Here is an 18,354-nt window from a genome sequence, read left to right as displayed (position 1 = left end):
TACTCATCCACCATAAGCGTTGCACAATTCTGCTAATACTAGGCTCCCTCCAACATGATTTCCCCCAACTCTGCTGGTTAGAGGCTCCCTCCACCCTGATTTCCACCAACTCTGCTGGTTAGAGGCTCCCTCCACCCTGCTTTCCCACAACTCTGCTGGTTAGAGGCTCCTTCCACCATGAATTTGCCCAAACTGGGCTGTTTAGAGGCTCCCTCCACCATGAATTGGTCCAAACTGGGCTGGTTAGAGGCTCCCTCCACCATTAATTGGTCCAAACTGGGCTGGTTAGAGGCTCCCTCCACCATTAATTGGTCCAAACTGGGCTGGTTAGAGGCTCCCTCCACCATGAATTTGCCCAAACTGGGCTGTTTAGAGGCTCCCTCCACCATGAATTTGCCCAAACTGGGCTGGTTAGAGGCTCCCTCCACCATGAATTGGTCCAAACGGGTTTTTAGAGGCTCCCTTCACCATGAATTGGTCCAAACTTGGCTGTTTAGAGGCTCCCTCCACCATGAATTGGTCCAAACTGGGGTGGTTAGAGGCTCCCTCCACCATTAATTGGTCCAAACTGGGCTGGTTAGAGGCTCCCTCCACCATTAATTGGTCCAAACTGGGCTGGTTAGAGGCTCCCTCCACCATTAATTGGTCCAAACTGGGCTGGTTAGAGGCTCCCTCCACCATTAATTGGTCCAAACTGGGCTGGTTAGAGGCTCCCTCCACCATGAATTTGCCCAAACTGGGCTGTTTAGAGGCTCCCTCCACCATGAATTTGCCCAAACTGGGCTGGTTAGAGGCTCCCTCCACCATGAATTGGTCCAAACGGGTTTTTAGAGGCTCCCTTCACCATGAATTGGTCCAAACTTGGCTGTTTAGAGGCTCCCTCCACCATGAATTGGTCCAAACTGGGGTGGTTAGAGGCTCCCTCCACCATTAATTGGTCCAAACTGGGCTGGTTAGAGGCTCCCTCCACCATTAATTGGTCCAAACTGGGCTGGTTAGAGGCTCCCTCCACCATGAATTGGTCCAAACTGGGGTTTTTAGAGGCTCCCTCCACCATGAATTGGTCCAAACTTGGCTGGTTAGAGGCTCCCTCCACCATGAATTGGTCCAAACTGGGTTTTTTAGAGGCTCCCTCCACCATGAATTTGCCCAAACTGGGCTGTTTAGAGGCTCCCTCCACCATGAATTGGTCCAAACTGGGTTTTTTAGAGGCTCCCTCCACCATGAATTGGTCCAAACTGGGCTGGTTAGAGGCTCCCTCCACCATGAATTGGTCCAAACTGGGGTGGTTAGAGGCTCCCTCCACCATTAATTGGTCCAAACTGGGCTGGTTAGAGGCTCCCTCCACCGTTAATTGGTCCAAACTGGGCTGGTTAGAGGCTCCCTCCACCATTAATTGGTCCAAACTGGGCTGGTTAGAGGCTCCCTCCACCATGAATTTGCCCAAACTGGGCTGTTTAGAGGCTCCCTCCACCATGAATTTGCCCAAACTGGGCTGGTTAGAGGCTCCCTCCACCATGAATTGGTCCAAACGGGTTTTTAGAGGCTCCCTTCACCATGAATTGGTCCAAACTTGGCTGTTTAGAGGCTCCCTCCACCATGAATTGGTCCAAACTTGGCTGTTTAGAGGCTCCCTCCACCATGAATTGGTCCAAACTGGGTTTTTTAGAGGCTCCCTCCACCATGAATTTGCCCAAACTGGGCTGTTTAGAGGCTCCCTCCACCATGAATTTGCCCAAACTGGGCTGGTTAGAGGCTCCCTCCACCATGAATTGGTCCAAACTGGGGTTTTTAGAGGCTCCCTTCACCATGAATTGGTCCAAACTTGGCTATTTAGAGGCTCCCTCCACCATGAATTGGTCCAAACTGGGGTGGTTAGAGGCTCCCTCCACCATTAATTGGTCCAAACTGGGCTGGTTAGAGGCTCCCTCCACCATTAATTGGTCCAAACTGGGCTGGTTAGAGGCTCCCTCCACCATGAATTTGCCCAAACTGGGCTGTTTAGAGGCTCCCTCCACCATGAATTTGCCCAAACTGGGCTGGTTAGAGGCTCCCTCCACCATGAATTGGTCCAAACGGGTTTTTAGAGGCTCCCTTCACCATGAATTGGTCCAAACTTGGCTGTTTAGAGGCTCCCTCCACCATGAATTGGTCCAAACTGGGGTGGTTAGAGGCTCCCTCCACCATTAATTGGTCCAAACTGGGCTGGTTAGAGGCTCCCTCCACCATTAATTGGTCCAAACTGGGCTGGTTAGAGGCTCCCTCCACCATGAATTGGTCCAAACTGGGGTTTTTAGAGGCTCCCTCCACCATGAATTGGTCCAAACTTGGCTGTTTAGAGGCTCCCTCCACCATTAATTGGTCCAAACTGGGCTGGTTAGAGGCTCCCTCCACCATGAATTGGTCCAAACTGGGTTTTTTAGAGGCTCCCTCCACCATGAATTTGCCCAAACTGGGCTGTTTAGAGGCTCCCTCCACCATGAATTGGTCCAAACTGGGTTTTTTAGAGGCTCCCTCCACCATGAATTGGTCCAAACTGGGCTGGTTAGAGGCTCCCTCCACCATGAATTGGTCCAAACTGGGGTGGTTAGAGGCTCCCTCCACCATTAATTGGTCCAAACTGGGCTGGTTAGAGGCTCCCTCCACCATTAATTGGTCCAAACTGGGCTGGTTAGAGGCTCCCTCCACCATTAATTGGTCCAAACTGGGCTGGTTAGAGGCTCCCTCCACCATGAATTTGCCCAAACTGGGCTGTTTAGAGGCTCCCTCCACCATGAATTTGCCCAAACTGGGCTGGTTAGAGGCTCCCTCCACCATGAATTGGTCCAAACTGGGGTTTTTAGAGGCTCCCTCCACCATGAATTGGTCCAAACTTGGCTGTTTAGAGGCTCCCTCCACCATTAATTGGTCCAAACTGGGCTGGTTAGAGGCTCCCTCCACCATGAATTGGTCCAAACTGGGTTTTTTAGAGGCTCCCTCCACCATGAATTTGCCCAAACTGGGCTGTTTAGTGGCTCCCTCCACCATGAATTTGCCCAAACTGGGCTGGTTAGAGGCTCCCTCCACCATGAATTGGTCCAAACTGGGCTGGTTAGAGGCTCCCTCCACCATTAATTGGTCCAAACTGGGCTGGTTAGAGGCTCCCTCCACCATGAATTTGCCCAAACTGGGCTGGTTAGAGGCTCCCTCCACCATGAATTGGTCCAAACTGGGTTTTTTAGAGGCTCCCTCCACCATGAATTTGCCCAAACTGGGCTGGTTAGAGGCTCCCTCCACCATGAATTGGTCCAAACTGGGGTTTTTAGAGGCTCCCTCCACCATGAATTTGCCCAAACTCTGCTGGTTAGAGGCTCAATCCACCCTGATTTTCAAAACAAATGTTGGTGCCAACCTCAACTTACTACAAGGGCCAAATTCACTGCTGGTGACAAGCTCTCCTCACTGCAAGTGCCAAATACACATGTTTCAAGGTGTTTTCCTACTGTCAGAGATGTGGTATTGAGTGTGTAAAGTGTGTAGTTGTTAGGCAGTGATGTTGGGGTAATAGAGGGTCTTTGGTGTGTTAGATGCCCCCAGACATGCTTCCCCTGCTGTCCCAGTGTCATTCCAGAGGTGTTGGCATCATTTCCTGGGGTGTCATAGTGGACTTGGTGACCCTCCAGACACGGATTTGGGTTTCCCCCTTAACGAGTATCTGTTCCCCATAGACTATAATGGGGTTCGAAACCCGTTCGAACACACGAACATTGAGCGGCTGTTCGAATCGAATTTCGAACCTCGAACATTTTAGTGTTCGCTCATCTCTAGTTATGGATGCTGGCAATTACTTTTATTTATACTCTAAAAACCATATAATTTTTCACTATATTCTTAATCCATTGAAACATATGGAGAAGTATCTTACCCGAGATTCCAGGTCTGTCAATACCAATTCTGCATTTTGTACCTGGAGAATCATTTCCTGACCCCAAACTTTTCCCTCCGCATCTAAAACGGTGAGATGTTTCAGGCAATCCTGAACATTTCGTAGGCGATTATTAAGTTGACAAGTTATCAGGTGCTGAAATAGACATATTAATGTTCATAAAACATTATTTATTGTCTTAAAATGTGTTTAAAATGTAATTCATTCATATATTTATTGCCATGTTACATAATGAGTATAAAAAGTATTTCATTACCTCTACTCGATGATGGAAGCCGCTATTAACCGTGGACAAAGTCTGAGCATACTGTTTTCTTTGATCTGCAATACAGCCAAAAATAAAATGCAAGTAAACAGGAGCTCTATATAATGTTTTCTATAATACTAAAGGAAACTATTTTTAGATTAAAAATATCCATATACAGATGTGGCACTATTTAACATAATTGGTGGATTGTGTTAGCGTGATCTACCTTGGAAATGAAATTTGCTCAGATACACTATCTTCCTCTTTTCCCACACTCCCTCCCTTTTTTTGCCTGTTATATCTACATGCTGTGACCCCCCTCCTCATGTCCTCCAACCACGGTCGGGCTGTATTATTAACATCACTTCACACAGAGAACTAAATGATCCTGCAGTGTGTCTGTGTTTCTTTCTTTTTAGTTGCTATGATTCCTAGGATTTCTCTATCTGCCATGAGCTTGTATGTGTTTTTCTCTCTTCTTATATACTACTGTACCATCTATGAAACTGTATCACTGAAATTTCCCCATTGTGGGACTATTAATGGATTATCTTATCTTATCTACAATATGAAAAAACATTGGCAGCAGTGTGAAGCTGCATAAAATCATAGTTGCTGCTATAATGACGATACATAATGATGTCACACTACAGGGATAGTAATAAAAACATTAGGTGACAAAGGTTGAAAAAAAAAAAAAAAAAGATAGCGGAGCTGCCCTCAAGTAACGCGAGCAGTGGCCTCTCTATGAAATGGTTCTAAGGCGGGGGTGTGATTCAGGGCTCAGAATCACACCTCTTAACTGCTGCTGTCTGACAGTTCAGAGCCTAAATGACATATCAGACACCAAAACTAACAGCATTGATTGCCTGGGAACAGCAGGGGCTAGAGAAAAAATTCTAACTTTGCTGGAGTCAGTGGAGCAGCAGTTATTAATTGAAGTAAAGATCTGTGTTTGTAGGAGGTAAAAGGTTCTCTTTAATAATCGTAGATTACTTACTGTAGATGGATTTTGCACTTGGTCTGCTACTAGCACTGCTGGATTTGGTGGATTCTACCTGCTGTGCCAGCACACCCCTAATAAAGGACAAAGATGACATATAGTACAATATAGTAATATAAAACATAAAAAATAGCCTGATTTTCAGAGGCTTTCCTCTTGGCAATTAAAGGGGCTCTATCAGCAAAATCATGCTGCTAGAGCCCCACATATGCGTGCATAGCCTTTAAAAAGTACCGTAAAAGTTATATTAAACTACACCCCCCCCCCCCCCCGTTTTAAAATAAAACCCTGAAAAAGAATGTGCTCTACTTACGGATCGTGCACGCTGGGCGGGCATTCAGGGTGTGTCTTCATCTTCTTCCACGCCTCTTCTTCCTCCAATGTCCTCCGGTCCCGTCTTTCTCCAACGCTCGCGAACGGACAGTGATAGCCTGGGCGCATGCGCAGTAGCTGTAGTAGAAGCCGTATGCTACTGCGCATGCGCCCAGGCCGTTTTTTTATATCAGTGTCGAGCGCCGGAGGAGGACGGGACCGGAGGAAGAAGAGGCGTGGAGGAAGATGAAGACACACCCTGAATGCCCGCCCAGGGTGCACGATCCGTAAGTAGAGCACATTCTTTTTTAGGTTATTATTTTAAAACGGGGGGGGGGGGGGGGTAGTTTAATATAACTTTTACGGTGCCTGAATAGCCTTTTTAAAAGCTATTCACGCATATGTGGGGCTCTAGCAGCATGATTTTGCTGATAGAGCCCATTTAAAACACTCTATTCCCTCCCCTTGGTAGTTGTTAATTTTTCCTATCTGCAATGGCACACACCAGGGTAACCCCCAATCCCCTCTCATTTTCAGTCTCTGCAATGAACCTCTGGCTTCCCAGATACACTCTAACCCAGACATTACGGGATTAAGCCTTTGTGCTGATGACGTCCTCACTCTCATTAATCCCCACATCACCCTACTGAGTCTTCTGCATACTCTGCGGCAATATGATGATCTCTCTGGTTATAAAGTGAATCCCTTAAAGACAGAGGCCCTCCCCCTAAAAATCCCACACAAATCTGTTCAACTGCATAACCATTTTCAATGGAAGGACTCCTTCTTTCACTATCTGGGAATCCAGCTCTCTTCCTCCTACTCCATATACTCCGTATATTCGGTTAACTACTCTTGTTTTTTTCAGAACCTCCAGTCCCTACTTGATAAATGGCGTCTCCTGTATATATCCCTTATTGATCGAATAATAGCAGTAAAGATGACCCTGCTCCAAAAAACTCTTATATTTTTTTTTAGACCCTCCCAGTAGCATTTCCCTGCTCTGAAATATGATCCCTTCAAAAAAAAATTTTCCATTTTATTTGAAATGTTAAACATCACTGGATCCAATGCTGGCTGGTAAGGAGGCGGGGGGCTGGCGGTCCCACATGTCCTTCACTATTACTGGGCAATCCATTCCATATTGGGCAGGCTTGCTTCATGCTGCACACTTGATTGATCTGTTGACTTTGGAGCTCAGACCTTTTGATTATTTCATTACAACCTTTTAATTACCTACATCTGAATTGTTTCATTACTTGAAAATAGCCAATTTTTTGATTACTCTTTACAGAGCCCCGCGGGTCTCTGCCCCTATTATGTTTCAGAGGTTATGCCAAGTTGGTACCCCTGTGAAAGGATTTATCCCAGCCATATACAGTATATGCTCCTCTCCTCACTGGATGGGTGAACAACCCCCCCCCCACCACCACCACGCAAGTACATTTTAAAATGGAACGAGGCACTCAGCAGACAGATCTCACCTGGGCAGTGACAGATTATATGGTCTCCTGCAGCCAAGTCTTCTACATATGGCACAGTACAAAATTATAATGCACTGGTATCACAACCCTGCTTTGTTGCATGCCCTCAACCCTGCACCTTTTGGAGATGCCTATCAGCACTGGGAACATAGCATCATATTTTTTGGGATTGCCCTCTGATCCAACCCTTTTGGACGGAAGCCCAACTTCCCTATTTTTGTGTTTTCCCCTCGTCACCATGGTCTACACTTATTTTTCCTTTGGAATGTTTCTTTGTTTATTCTCAATGACTTTGTTCTTTGATCTTTTATTGTATTTTTGCATGTTGGTATACTAGAAACTAATTAACATTACAGTTGGGGAAAAAAAAAATCAGCCTGATTTCATGTAGTCAAGACTCCTGTCTTGAAGGATATGCTCCATATGCCTCTTAGGAGGTTGGGATTTTATCAATTTATTTGTTAGCTTCAGGATAAAGATTTCTTTGTTTACATACAAATTACTATTGCAAATTCTAGCAGGAATACACCAACTATACAGAGACTGCCAAGTAGCTAGCTGTAGCTAGACGTTCCTTTATCTGGGAAAAAGGTTCAGTTAACTGCTCTTCCTCTGTATACATAAAAGTGGATTCTTGGCATCTCATTTGACAATAGCACCTGAAACACATGTCCTTATAAATATAAGCTATGCCCCAGCTATGCCCCAGTAAAGAGGACCTTTTACCATCTTCGCCAATTCCTGCTCCTTTACTAGGCACAGCTCCACTTTTGTGCTGTTGCTCTTTGAGCGCTGGAAACCTCCCCCTGTGCTGCAAGAAAACTCATTAGCTTGCAGAAGAGAACCGTGATATTTATGGAATGGCAGCGAAGAAGACTTCTAAAGGTAGGAGAAGAATAGTCTTTCTTAAGGCTACTCCTACATGTTAGGGAGAAAAAAAATGCCATATGTATATGGAGATATATATACACCTGTATATATATACACTCACACATCTTTTCCTTTCTTTTATTGATATGTTTTTATTGACACACCATAGTATATTTATTGATCATTTATTGACGCAGTACTGCATATATATATACAGTCCTATGAAAAAGTTTGGGCACCCCTATTAATCTTAATCATTTTTTGTTCTAAATATTTTGGTGTTTGCAGCAGCCATTTCAGTTTGATATATCTAATAACTGATGGACACAGTAATATTTCAGGATTGAAATGAGGTTTATTGTACTAACAGAAAATGTGCAATATGCATTAAACCAAAATTTGACGGTGCAAAAGTATGGGCACCCTTATCATTTTATTGATTTGAATTCCCCTAACTACTTTTTACTGACTTACTGAAGCACAAAATTGGTTTTGTAACCTCACTGAGCTTTGAACTTCATAGCCAGATCTATCCAATCATGAGAAAAGGTATTTAAGGTGGCCAATTGCAAGTTGTTCTCCTATTTGAATCTCCTCTGAAGAGTGGCATCATGGGCTACTCAAAACAACTCTCAAATGATCTGAAAACAAAGATTGTTCAACATAGTTGTTCAGGGGAAGGATACAAAAAGTTGTCTCAGAGATTTAACCTGTCAGTTTCCACTGTGAGGAACATAGTAAGGAAATGGAAGACCACAGGGACAGTTCTTGTTAAGCCCAGAAGTGGCAGGCCAAGAAAAATATCAGAAAGGCAGAGAAGAAGAATGGTGAGAACAGTCAAGGACAATCCACAGACCACCTCCAAAGAGCTGCAGCATCATCTTGCTGCAGATGGTGTCACTGTGCATCGGTCAACTATACAGCGCACTTTGCACAAATAGAAGCTGTATGGGAGAGTGATGAGAAAGAAGCCGTTTCTGCACGTACGCCACAAATAGAGTTGCCTGAGGTATGAAAAAGCACATTTGGACAAGGCAGCTTCATTTTGGAAACAAAAATTGAGTTGTTTGGTTATAAAAAAAAGGCGTTATGCATGGCGTCCAAAAAGAAACAGCATTCCAAGAAAAACACATGCTACCCACTGTAAAATTTGGTGGAGGTTCCATCATGCTTTGGGGCTGTGTGGCCAATGCCGGCATCGGGAATCTTGTTAAAGTTGAGAGTCGCATGGATTCCACTCAGTATCAGCAGATTCTTGAGAATAATGTTCAAGAATCAGTGACGAAGTTGAAGTTACGCCGGGGATAGATATTTCAGCAAGACAATGATCCAAAACACCGCTCCAAATCCTCAGGCATTCATGCAGAGGAACAATTACAATGTTCTGGAATGGCCATCCCAGTCCCCAGACCTGAATATCATTGAACATCTGTGGGATGATTTGAAGCGGACTGTCCATGCTCGGCGACCATCTAACTTAACTGAACTTGAATTGTTTGTCCAAAATACCTTCATCCAGGATCCAGGAACTGATTAAAAGCTACAGGAAGCGACTAGAGGCTGTTATCTTTGCAAAAGGAGGATCTACTAAATATTAATGTCACTTTTCTGTTGAGGTGCCCATACTTTTGCACCGGTCAAATTTTGGTTTAATGCATATTGCACATTTTCTGTTAGTACAATAAACCGCATTTCAATCCTGAAATATTACTGTGTCCATCAGTTATTAGATATATCAAACTGAAATGGCTGTTATAAACACCAAAATATTTAGAACTAAAAATGATTAAGATTAATAGGGGTGCCCAAACTTTTTCATACAGTCCTATGAAAAAGTTTGGGCACCCCTATTAATCTTAATAATTTTTAGTTCTAAATATTATGGTGTTTGCAACAGCCATTTCAGTTTGATATATCTAATAACTGATGGACACAGAAATATTTCAGGATTGAAATGAGGTTTATTGTACTAACAGAAAATGTGCAATATGCATTAAACCAAAATTTGCTCGGTGCAAAAGTATGGGCACCTCAGCAGAAAAGTGACATTAATATTTAGTAGATCCTCCTTTTGCAAAGATAACAGCCTCTAGTCGCTTCCTGTAGCTTTTAATCAGTTCCTGGATCCTGGATGAAGGTATTTTGGACCATTCCTCTTTACAAAACAATTCAAGTTCAGTTAAGTTTGATGGTCGCTGAGCATGGACAGTCCGCTCTCAAATGATCTGAAAACAAAGATTGTTCAACATAGTTGTTCAGGGGAAGGATACAAAAAGTTGTCTCAGAGATTTAACCTGTCAATTTCCACTATGAGGACCATAGTAAGGAAATGGAAGACCACAGGGACAGTTCTTGTTAAGCCCAGAAGTGGCAGGCCAAGAAAAATATCAGAAAGGCAGAGAAGAAGAATGGTGAGAACAGCCAAGGACAATCCACAGACCACCTCCAAAGAGCTGCAGCATCATCTTGCTGCAGATGGTGTCACTGTGCATCGGTCAACAATACAGTGCACTTTGCATAAGGAAAAGCTGTATGGGACAGTGATGAGAAAGAAGCCGTTTCTGCAAGCACGCCACAAACAGAGTCGCCTGAGGTATGCAAAAGCACATTTGGACAAGCCAGCTTCATTTTGGAAGAAGTTCCTGTGGACTGATGAAACAAAGATTGAGTTGTTTGGTCATACAAAAATGTGTTATGCATGGTGTCCAAAAAAACAGCATTCCAAGAAAAACACTTGCTACCCACTGTAAAATTTGGTGGAGGTTCCATCATGCTTTGTGGCTGTGTGGCCAATGCCGGCACCGGGAATCTTGTTAAAGTTGAGGGTCGCATGGATTTCACTCAGTATCAGCAGATTCTTGAGAATAATGTTCAAGAATCAGTGACGAAGTTGAAGTTACGCCGGGGATGGATATTTCAGCAAGACAATGATCCAAAACACTGCTCCAAATCGACTCAGGCATTAATGCAGAGGAACAATTACAATGTTCTGGAATGGCCATCCCAGTCCCCAAACCTGATTATCATTGAACATCTGTGGGATGATTTGAAGCGGGCTGTCCATGCTCGGCGACCATCAAACTTAACTGAACTTGAATTGTTTTGTAAAGAGGAATGGTCCAAAATACCTTCATCCAGGATCCAGGAACTGATTAAAAGCTACAGGAAGCGACTAGAGGCTGTTATCTTTGCCAAAGGAGGATCTACTAAATATTAATGTCACTTTTCTGTTGAGGTGCCCATACTTTTGCACCGGTCAAATTTTGGTTTAATGCATATTGCACATTTTCTGTTAGTACAATAAACCTCATTTCAATCCTGAAATATTACTGTGTCCATCAGTTATTAGATATATCAAACTGAAATGGCTGTTGCAAACACCAAAATATTTAGTACTAAAAATGATTAAGATTAATAGGGGTGCCCAAACTTTTTCATAGGACTGTATATACACATATATATATATATACACATATATATAATACTGCCTTCTTCTTTTATTAACATGTAAATTGTCCATTTTTATTTATTATATACATATTTTACCATTTTGTATTCGTGTGTACCTATATATATATATCTATGTTTACTGTTATCATCATTTAGTTGGCATGATGAAGACATTGGTTCAACATCGAAACTCGTTACCTCTCATTTGTACTGTGGAATAAAGAAATCAATTGCATTTATTCACTTTGCATTACTTTGTCACATACCAATATAAGTAGCGCCACATTTTTTTCTCCTTCTTTCATTGGATATCACTACCACTGTTCCTCTTTGGACATGTGGTCCCGGGGTTGAGCAGCAGCTTATGTCAACACCATAAGGAGAATCTCCTTATGTCTTCTTTAGCCTCTTACAAGGTGTACTGACACAACTCAGAGGTAACAGAATGGTCAATCAACATTTTTCTGAACCTTCAAAAAACTAGAGTTGGTGGAGATGGTGATGGGTCCTATTTGTAAGGGAACTGTTGATTCTATTGACATGTCTTTTGTTTAGTACTTACTTTGAAAAAGAAAAAAAAAACATTCTGGAGCACATTGTCTTAGAATTGAGTTCTGTGTTATTTCTATTAGTAAATTATGATTAGATTGACAGCTGGGTTTTACCAACTGGGGTTGTGTCCATACTCACACACTGCGTAGGGACACATCCCTTTAACAAGGGAAAGGATATCACCCAGTTGTCAATTATTCCTTGATTTCTAGGAGAAACAACAAAATAACTGTCAACATAGAGTTTTAAGAACAGATGCTCCAGAATTAATGCTTTACTCAACTGTTTGCTAAAATACACAACAGGAAAGTAATTTTTAATAACACTAATAATAATAATAATAATAATAATAATAATAATAATAATACTCGACTGCACTCCAAATTTCCTTAATGTACTTTTTTTTTTTTTTTTATTGAGAATGCTTTGCTTATAATGGATGTTCTTATTTCTTCAGTTTGAATGGTAGCCATCAGACTGCAGACACTGGCTCTTTTACATTAGTCTATTGAATATAGCTTGCAGTATGTATTTTTAGGCGGAACTACACTTTAGGGAGCTGTTTGCACAGGTCCACTGAAAATTCTAGGAGGAATGCACTACCTAAGAGTCCAGAATGTTAGTGGGCCCCATAGACCTCTACTTAGAAACTTCTTCCAGGCGGCTATGGTGGTCGTTCAGTTCTTTAGTGGTTGCCATAGTTGAGTACTCTGCATCTGACTATTACAGCAGATTTCAGGAAAGAGTGAAACTCTGCCTCAGGTAGAATCAAATAGATTACTCTCAGACTATAACTAGGAGGTTTTCAGTAGGCCAGTAGACCCCATTAACTTATAATACATTCTGCCAGGTTTTGACATGGTGTTCTTTGTTGAAAAAATAGTGCTGCATGCACATACTGTTGTGTTATGTAAATTCTGAATAGCAAACAAAGATGTGATGCATTGATTGGATATTCCATATTAATTGGATATATTACATATACATGAAAATATTCCATAAAATACTTACTCTATTCTACTTTTGAAATCTTGATCCATATTTAGTGTTTATATCCTAAAAAAAGAAGAAAATTGTATATTTTATAAACTGCATTATTTATTATAATTAATTAAAGGGAGTCTGTCACCCGGGTGAAGCATATTAAACCTACAGCACAGTTAGGTAGCTCAGGCTCACCAGAATCTAATGCTTTTGTCCTCTAAGACAATTTGTGTGTCCACAACCCCTTTAATTTAAATTCTCAAGTGCTGATCTCATCTCTTTTTTTATGATTTTAGTATGACTTAGGTCTTTTTCACAAATCACTGATTTACATCAGTGTAAGAAGCAAGTCAAAATACAGAAAAAGTGCATATCTTTTCATTATACCTTAAGGGAGCCTTCACACGATGTAACGCTGCGCTCATTCTGATCGTAAAAACACGTTCAGAATGAGCGCGTAAAAAGCAGCTCCCATTGACTTGAATGGGAGCCGGCATACATGCGCTCCCCATTGAAATCAATGTAAGGCTCTTTTCCCTATGCTTTAAATGTATTACGCTCCCATTCAAGTCAATGGGAGCTGCTTTTTACGCGCTCATTCTGAACGTGTTTTTAGGATCAGAATGAGTGCAGCGTTACATCGTGTGAAGGCTCCCTAATTCTGTCTCCAATCATGGTTCTGGCTCACATGCCAGTGCCAATCACAGACGAAAACATGGTCATGTGAATAAGGCCATTACTATTACCTGTATATCAGGAAACTGGTTTGGATGTATGGTTTGGATGTATGCCAGGGCACATTTTTGGCGAATGGGACTTTTTTACATTCTCATTCTGCACCCCACTCGCCACTTTTAACATAAGTGATGAAGCAGAGCAGAGACCATGGCAGAGACTCATAGATTTTGTTTCAGACACAAGGGACTTTCCAAGGTGCGTCTGACGTATTAAGATCCTCTTAATGGTTCAGGTACATCTCTTATCAATGGGGGGAGTTGATTAACACTGGGGTAGGAAATGCAGGTTTTAATAAATTCCCCTCATTATTTCCCCTCATACTAGACTGAAGCACCATGTGGCATAAACACAGCAGTTTGGCAATTGTGGGAACCGTACCATTTTACCGTCCAGCAAAGTGGATGGGAATATGACTAATCCCATTGCAGATAAATACTAGAGATGAGCGAACACTAAAGTGTCCGAGGTTCGAAATCCGATTCGAACAGCCGCACACTGTTCGACTGTTCGAACGGATTTCAAACCCCATTATAGTCTATGGGGGGAAATGCTCGTTTCAGGGGTAGGCAACATTCAATAAAATCATACTTACCAAGTCCACGAGTGACGGTCGGGCTAGATTCTGCTTGAAGTCTTCTCCCGGTGCAGGGTCCCCGTGTCCTCTTCCGGGTGGAATTCACTCTGCCTAGGCATCCGCATGCAGTCGGCTCTGCCTAGGCAGAGCCGACTGCATGCGGATGCCTAGGCAGAATGAATTCCACCCGGAAGAAGATGCGGGGACGCGGCGTGGAGAAGACTTCGGAAAGGTAAGAGAAGAACCAGCATTGATTGGCAGAATGTATAGCATTCTGCCAATCAACGCTGGTTCTGCATCGAACCTTAAACTTTGAACAGCTAGTAGTGTTCGATTGAGTACGAGTATTTTGAATACCATAGTATTCGATCGAACACCTAATCGATCGAACACTACTCGCTCATCTCTAATAAATACCAATGTGTTTTAGTTTTTCAATTAAATGGTAATTTCAGTTTAGGAATCAATGGGTTGTTGGTATTTTTTTTTAGTCTGTGAAGGTGATCTCATAACTAATGATCCATGCTTTTCACAAGTCTTCCAATTTGGTTTAATTTTTGAAACTGTGCAAACTGTTGTGTGATGGTGTTCATCAGAGGATGTATTTATTTGTATTTTGTCCTTTCAGTTTTTTGCTGCTAATATCTCCATTTTGGCTGAGGCATATTTTGCATTTTACTTTGACGTTGTGGAGCATTCACACCCTTCCCACCAATCGCCCATTATTTTACTGCTGAGCATGAAGTACCCCAGACCAACACTGCATGCAAGTGCATGTGTATACAGAAGGGGTAGCTAGCATCCAAATGAGTGCTTGGCTGACATATATTAAAGTGTATGACCAGATTATGGCTAAAAGAATGGATACACTTTATACCCCATAGCACACTTACTCTAGGTTCACATCTGCAATTGGGTTTCTTTTCTTAGGTTCTGGGTCTGCTTAGGGACCTGAAAAACTGAAACCCAATCCGCTTAAAAAGCAGTTACCCACAAAAACTAGCGGACCACATAGACTATAATGGGGTCTGCCGGTTTTCCACCTTCCTGCAGGACTTTTCTCTCTGCATTTTTAAAGCTGAATGGGGAAGGGAATCCCCGATTGCTCACCAATGAGAACCTTGCCTGACTCAGATCTCTGATATTTTAAGTCATTGCCTCAGTTTTATTGGTTTTATTTATGTTAAAGCAGTGTTTCCATCTCCGCAACATATCCCCTATCCTCAGGATAGCATTGTACTTTGGCTATTTCTGGCTGTCCCAGTGAAATGAATAGAGAGGATCTTTGACTGCTCGATTTAGGAAGCAAAACACCCCCATTCTCTTGATCGATAGGGGTCCCAGGAGTTGGAGTAGATAAGGAATAAGTTGCTGAGATGGGAAATTCCACTGTAACAACTCAACAATCTATGTACAAATGTCTTAAGGTAATATCTCTTAAATGTTGTGCTCTTGTCTATCAGGGGTTCATTTGTAAATCTACCTGAGGAAGAGGTCTATGTGTGAAGGTGATAAGCATGTAATGTATGAAAAACAATGTTACCCTTAAAAGCTGAATGCTAGATATAGTTGCTTATGCTTAATGTTATGTGACAAGATGGTGCCTGCACTTCAGAGTGGAATCCTTTGTGTGCAAGTGAAGACACGTTTGGCTCGCTGCCAGGAGAAAACTCCTTAGGGTAAGTTCACACAGGGTTTTTTGGTCAGGATTTTGAGGCTGTATCCGCCTCAAACATTTATAAACTATCCTCTATCCTATGCTTTGCTCAACACATCAAAACTTGTGATCTCTTTCCCCTCGTTCAATGTGCATACGTTGAGTTTCATTTTGTAACATTTTTTTCTGTCCTTTTGCTGTTTGCCTTTATATCCATTGCTATTTTATTATGATGAATGATTAATACTTATGTTTTAGGCTTAAATGGGTTGTCCAGGATATATAGTTTTCCGCAAGGAGGCTGGGGAAGATGGAGCTTCTTCCAGCAGAAGTCCTTGCCTCATGTGACCACTGAGCCAATCAGCGGCCTAAGGAAAGGAACCGGGTCAGATGGGATCTTTAGACCAATGATTGGCCTCAGCAGTCACGAGCGACACAAAATTAGACCCCGGCTGGAATGAGACCCGAGTCGCAGCAGGGCTGGGTGGGATAATATAGCATAGGGGACAAGTGAGTGTGTTGGGTTTTTTTTTCTTCAGAGATCATATAAACAATAATTTATGCAACTTGGATACACCAATACCAAAACATATATTAGAGCAACCTGAGAAAGACAACAAATCTTTTAAATTCTAAGGCTTGGAAATAGTCAATCCTCCACCAGGGGGATGCCCATTCGCATTCCCGTCGCGACTAGCTGCGAGGAAGTTTGTATGGTGGAAACCATTTTCTGCCTTGTGAACATACCCTTAGAGCACCATACCTCAACAATTGGTAGGGTTGTGAAAATTAGCTTGGATTCATTTTAAAGAAGAGAATCTTTATGATCATTATAGCCCTGAGAGATTCGGATAGATCTGCTGCTAAAAACGCTGTAGGGAATTGAGTGCTGCATTGGGATCTGAATGCCAAATAGTGTTGTCACTGGTGAACTGCTCTGGATCTTTAGAGGTTCCGATTTTTAGCCCCCTAGTAGAACAACACAGCTGATGCACGGGTGGTACACAGATGTCATGGCCCCAATCATTCAATGAATAGGGGTTGCAGAAGCACGGCTGCAAAACTGGACAGAAATAGGACCTGTCCTGATTTTTGCGGGCAGGACTGTCAGACTGCACACAGAGTCATGTAATACAAAGTTTTCTTATTCTTATTCTTATGGTAGAGTTGGAAGGGACCTCAAGGGCCATCGGGTCCAACCCCCTGCGAGTGCAGGTTTTCCTAAATCATCCCAGCATATGTTTATCCAGATTCCGCTTGAAGATTTCCATTGATGGAGCGCCCACCACCTCCCGTGGCAGCCTATTCCACTCTCTCACTACCCTCACTGTCAGAAAGTTTTTCCTAATGTCTAATCTGTATCTCTTTCCCTTTAGTTTCATCCCATTGCTTCTTGTACGTCCTTGTGCTAATGAGAATAGGGTAGATCCCTCTGCACTGTGACTACCTTTCAGATATTTGTAGACTGCTATTAAATCTCCCCTCAGCCTTCTCTTCTGCAAACTAAACAATCCCAGTTCTTTTAGCCGCTCCTCATAGGACATGGTTTGCAGACCTTCCACCATTTTGGTTGCTCTTCTCTGGACTTGCTCCAATATATCGATGTCTTTCTTGAATTGAGGTGCCCAGAACTGTACACAGTATTCCAGGTGTGGTCTGACCAGGGAAGAGTACAGCGGAATAATGACCTCTCTTGATCTAGATTCAATGCTTGTCTTAATACATCCCAGAATTTTATTAGCCTTTTTTGCAGCAGCACCGCACTGTTGGCTCATGTTGAATTTGTGATCTACTATTATGCCCAAGTCCTTTTCCCCTATGCTATCACTTTGTTCTATTCCTCCCATACTATATATGTTTTTTACATTTCTGTTACCCAGATGTAGAACTTTGCATTTGTCCCTGTTAAATACCATTTTGTTTGCCTCAGCCCATTGTTCCAGTGTGTCTAAGTCCTTTTGAATACACTCTCTCTCCTCTCTAGTGTTGGCTATTCCTCCTATCTTCGTATCATCTGCAAATTTTATGAGTTCCCCAATAATTCCATCGTCCAGATCATTTATAAAGATATTAAAAAGTACTGGGCCCAGAACAGAGCCCTGCGGCACCCCGCTTTTGACTTTCTTCCAGTTCGATGTGTAGCCATTTAGTATTACTCGTTGTGCCCGATCATTAAGCCAGTTGTGAATCCACCTAACTGATTTTTTGTCAAAGCCATACTTAATCATTTTTTCAATAAGGTTATGTGATACTTTATCAAATGCCTTACTGAAGTCAAGATATACTATGTCCACGGCATTCCCTTGGTCCAACCATTCAGTGATTTTGTTGTAGAAGGAAATCAGGTTAGTCTGACAAGATTTATTGGTCATAAAGCTGTGCTGGCTCTGGTTAATTAATGCCTTCCCATCCAGGTACCAAAGTAAATGTTCCTTGACAATTTGCTCAAAGATTTTTCCTGCTATCGAGGTCAGACTTACCGGCCTGTAATTTCCTGGATCGTCCCTTTTCCCCTTTTTGTAGATGGGGACAACATTTGCCCTTTTCCAATCTAAAGG

At 42.5% G+C, this 18,354-nt stretch overlaps 1 protein-coding gene across 2 annotated transcripts in view; it reads right to left on the bottom strand.

Moving 5' to 3' along the window:
* LOC142193700 (epidermal growth factor receptor kinase substrate 8-like protein 3) overlaps nt 1-18,354 on the bottom strand; it is a 76,859-nt gene that overhangs the window by 41,382 nt on the left and 17,123 nt on the right. Inside the window, exons 2-5 of one of the 2 annotated variants that reach the window (XM_075262692.1) lie at nt 12,855-12,899; nt 5,173-5,249; nt 4,182-4,246; nt 3,905-4,060 (exon numbers count right to left, since the gene is read on the bottom strand). In XM_075262692.1, coding sequence (XP_075118793.1) covers nt 3,905-4,060; nt 4,182-4,246; nt 5,173-5,249; nt 12,855-12,883 — 327 coding nt within the window. In that variant the 5' untranslated portion in view covers nt 12,884-12,899. The remainder of the gene's footprint in view (nt 1-3,904; nt 4,061-4,181; nt 4,247-5,172; nt 5,250-12,854; nt 12,900-18,354) is intronic. The other variant, XM_075262691.1, reaches the window with a different exon arrangement.

The sequence above is a fragment of the Leptodactylus fuscus genome, chromosome 2 (assembly GCF_031893055.1).
Source record: "Leptodactylus fuscus isolate aLepFus1 chromosome 2, aLepFus1.hap2, whole genome shotgun sequence".
Classification (NCBI taxonomy): Eukaryota; Metazoa; Chordata; class Amphibia; order Anura; family Leptodactylidae; genus Leptodactylus; species Leptodactylus fuscus.
The sequence above is the reverse complement of the archived record's forward strand: the minus strand, read 5'-3'. Positions and strand labels throughout refer to the sequence as shown.